Genomic DNA, 4,247 nt, shown 5'->3' on the forward strand with positions numbered 1-4,247 from the left:
GTTCTAACTGTGAAGTGAGCCTCCGCCGCGCTCGCGCGGCCAAGTCGATGGTTTTCGACTTTGAGAATGAGAGTTTGTGACGAACACCTCTTCATTCTGATTGGTCGGTAAACCGAACCTAAGTGGGGGAGGATGTAACGGGGTACGTAGCCCTAAGTGTACCCTGGTTACATGAAGTGTGACACTTCACACTTCAGGAGTATGACACGTCATACTCCGGGATATTTGGTACAAGGTACCAAGGTCGTTCAAAGCCAACCATTGGTTAAATGACATTGCATTTCTATAGGTAACTAATAGTTTGTATTAAACCCAAACTTAACCTACCTATAAATATACTCAGTTTACAATCTACCTTATTTAGGTCACTTCGCTCTCTTTAATTAAAGAGGGGACCTGTGAACTACCGTTCACTGAGAGTTTGTATACTCTCGGAAGATAACTTCCTCTAGCGTAAGGTGCTGTGTGACCCCGTCACAGACGAACAGGGCGCCGCTTGGGTTGGTCATGCACTTTATGCTGGATACTCACAATGTTTTTTTTTCTTTATTAGATATATCTACGAACCAACCAACAGTGCGTATTTGCGTATTTAGTAAACATAACTTCCAGTTTTTCCTAGAACCAGTACCAGTACCAGTCACATCAGTACCTATCCCAAAACTAGTCAAAAGTAGGGTGGACCACCTACTCAAAGCACACCAGGCATCAATCAACAGAAACCATCTCGACTCCATTAGTTCAGGTTTTATTCTAATAGTGCAATATTTCGAGGGGCCCAACCGTGCTAGCCTATTTTCTATATTGGTTCGTGTTTGCGTCTTTCTTCACGCCCGGATATTCCACGGAGAATTCATATGTGTATTGGTAGGTTGTGTGTCCGGGTACATCATCTAATGGAGCGTGCTGGTACTTAGCGTACTTGTCCAACTCAGTGTATTCCGTCACTCAGCTTAATATCGACTGCTTCGAGCTCTCTACTTCTGGTGACTCTGTGTCAGCCGGATTACGGCCGTTGATCAAGCTATGGCCACGACAGCGTGCTGGCATGAACCAATGGCGAGAGGGAAAGCTGTAAGGCACGCGTCATAGTGCCTTTCGATGAAGAGAAGGCTTACGCCACTGCGCTGCATTGGACTTGGAGCACGCTGCATGAATGACGAGTGGGCACGGGAACGTGTCCTCGATTGCATAATCGTTGAGCCTGGATGAAGACACAAGGAGAGTTAGTTCAGGTCAGCGAGTTTGTTTGCTTTTCTTTCATTAATAAACTTTCCTCATCGGAAGAAAACCCCGGGTCTCGCGACAAAGCTAGCTTTGCGCTCTCTGAAGTGTGAGTTTGTTGATCAACCTTTCTCGACGCAGTCTACCGTCTAGATCGTCATCTCCTCCACGCGCTACTGGATATTGCGCGCCCAAGTCCGATCGGCTTCGACTAAGTGCGGTTTTGGGCGACTGACATAAGCTCGACTTAAGCTCGGTTGAAGTGTTAAGCTCGAACAACTTCAAGATAGTGGGCTTCCCTGTTGACGCTGACGGAGACGTAGAGATGTCAATCCCTCAACCGATCTTTGAGGTCATTAGGGCTCCAGAGCTGACCAGCTGGGAGCACGCTGCTCTGATTGAGTGGCATCGTGAGTGGGAGAGTTACGTGGAAAAGATTCGCCACCGATGAGACGTACGACAATGTTGTTGCAACTGTCAAGGGCTCGGTGAGACGGCAGACGCTAAATAACCTGGCTAAGTACGTGCTCAAGAAGCCTATTGCGTCGGTAGCCGACGCGGACATCATGAGTGTTGTCGAAGCACGCTGTCGTACACTTAAAAACGATTTCGTTCCTGACGTCTCGTCGCTGTTCCGTGCGAACCTAAGGATAAACATGACAATTGATGACTGCGACGCACGCATCTTCCGCTACTATGAAGGTTTTAACGGGATTGTGGAGGACAATGGGCTACAAGGGCTGATTGGGAACGAGAATGAAGCGGACGCAGGCTACAAGAGTAGAATGAAGGCCCGTTGCCGACTACTGGTTGAAAACTTGCAGCCCCCAGTCCTCAAGGCTCAGATCGGTCGCTTTATCGATTTAGAGAGGCGTGACTGCAAATCTGATGATGTCGCCCTTTTCAACCTGATTCCGGAGCTTGCAAAGATACAACAGCGGTTTCATCGAATTTCACAGGATTATGCGGGAAAGCAGGATTCTAAAACTATCAAGCCAGAAAAGAAACCACAACGTGGTGCTCCGACCAAGCCCACGTCAGCACCCTCGCCGGCACCCACGACGACCACTACTGCGACGGGACCTCGCCCTACGCGCTCTCCTCCTCGTGATGGCTGTCTGTTCTGCAAGGGAGAACACAGGCTCAATGACTGCCCCACAGCCACGGACGCACAGCGTAAAGATGCCGTGAAGAAGTTTCGCGCGGCTAAAGAGCGGCGTTCGGGGCCGGTGCGGTCAAAGGCTGCCCGTTATGCGACGCCTGCCGGTTCTGTACGTATCAACGAGCTCCTAGATGTTCCCTATACACCCGATACCGGCGCCGACAAGAGCGTGGTTCCGGAGAAAATAATGGCTTCACTCCTGGAAGTGCAACCTACGCTAGAGACTACTCCACTGAGTACGCCTGTTGAAGCTGTTATGGCTGACAGCAGGGTCCAATTGTTCAAACAAGAGGTGAAATTGGATCTCGAGCTAACTACAGTGGCCGGGTTGGTATCACTGCGCTCAGTACCGTGCTGGGTTCTATCTGGTGAAGGTGATGAGTTTCTATTGGGCCGGGATGTTCCGAAGGGGCTCGGCATCACCGTGGAACAACAACTCGCTCAACTGGCTGGATCCCCACTGCCGGAGGCAGAGCCTGACGAATTGTGTAGGTGCTGAGTTTTCGGACCTAAATAGGCCAATCGACTCTGTAGGTGCTGAGTTTTCGGACCTAAATAGGCCAATCGTGTAGGTGCTGAGTTTTCGGACCTAAATAGGCCAATCGACTCTGTAGGTGCTGAGTTTTCGGACCTAAATAGGCCAATCGTGTAGGTGCTGAGTTTCTGGACCTAAATAGGCCAATCGACTCCGCCGGAATCGCTTCTCGACCGAGCGGTGGCCAATGGGCTGCCGAGTGAACATGTTAGTGACTTGCTGGATGAGTTTCCAGACGTCTGGCGTGATGCAGTTGGTCCTGACCCCCCTGCCAATGTGGAGCCTCTACGCGTGTCGCTGAAGGTGGACGCAACGCCCTACAGGAGCCCTGCACGCAAATATGCGCCTTTGCAAGCCCAGTTCATCCGTGACTATGTGCAATATTTGGTTGATAATGGGCTGGTAGAGCAAAATAACGCATCTCGCTGGGCAAGTGCTGTAGTGCCTGTGCGCAAGCCGGGGAGTTCCGGCTGACCATTGACTATAGGGTCGTCAACAGTATGACAGTCCCCATTGCTGGTACGATGCCTAGTGTCGCCACTACGACCGACGCCTTCAACGGTAAGAAGCTCTTCGAACGTTTGACTTCACTAAGGGATTCTGGCAATTACCTCTACATGAAGAAAGTCGAGAGATATTTTCTTTTATTACGCCCGATGGTGTATTTACATCTGATCGAGTCCCCCAAGGAGCGATGGACTCCGCCTTGCATTTCCAGAGCCAAGTCCAGACCGAACTAGCCCCGGTGATACCACATTCGGCCCTTGTGTGGGTCGACGACGTGATTTTATTCGCTCCAACAATACATGACTTCCTACAGACGCTTCGAAAGCTCTTCGAGATCGTCAGTGCAGCCAACTTCAAGCTCAACATGCTCAAGTCGTCGTTGTTCGAGCTAGAGATCAAGTGGTGTGTCAAACTAGTTTCGAGCGACGGAATTCGCTATGATCCTGCGCGCGTGGACGCTTTGGTGGAACTTCCGCTCCCTGCAACTGTGGCAGATCTGCAGCGGTTTGTATTTGCAACGAACTGGTTGCATGACTCGCTTCCGGACTACACGCACTGTGGCTCCGCTTCCATGACAAGTTGGAGGCCGAAAAGAAGCGGATCGGAAGACGGAACCGAAATGCATTACAAGTGGCTACATCATGGGATAGTGACGAAAAGGCTGCCTATGAGAATGTACTTTCGTTGGTAAGAGACTCTGCGCTGATGGCGCACCATGATCCGGACGCTGAACTGTGCGTCTTCACTGATGCGTCGCTTTCCGGGTTCGGTATCGTGGTAACACAAGTCATGCAGTGGCAACCAGGCATTCCTGTTGAG

The 4,247-nt window shown here is 50.6% G+C and overlaps 1 protein-coding gene across 1 annotated transcript; it reads left to right on the plus strand.

Moving 5' to 3' along the window:
- Positions 1-2,009: 2,009 nt before the first annotated feature.
- On the plus strand, positions 2,010-2,434 carry PITG_09912 (uncharacterized protein; the record flags this gene model as incomplete). The annotated part of the gene is made up of 2 exons (XM_002902418.1): positions 2,010-2,331; positions 2,418-2,434. The coding sequence occupies 2 exons, from the start codon at positions 2,010-2,012 to the stop codon at positions 2,432-2,434; spliced, it is 339 nt and encodes a 112-aa protein (XP_002902464.1).
- Between the last annotated feature and the right edge of the window lie 1,813 nt (positions 2,435-4,247).

This window comes from Phytophthora infestans, genomic scaffold, assembly GCF_000142945.1.
Source record: "Phytophthora infestans T30-4 supercont1.17 genomic scaffold, whole genome shotgun sequence".
Lineage (NCBI taxonomy): Eukaryota > Oomycota > Peronosporomycetes > Peronosporales > Peronosporaceae > Phytophthora > Phytophthora infestans.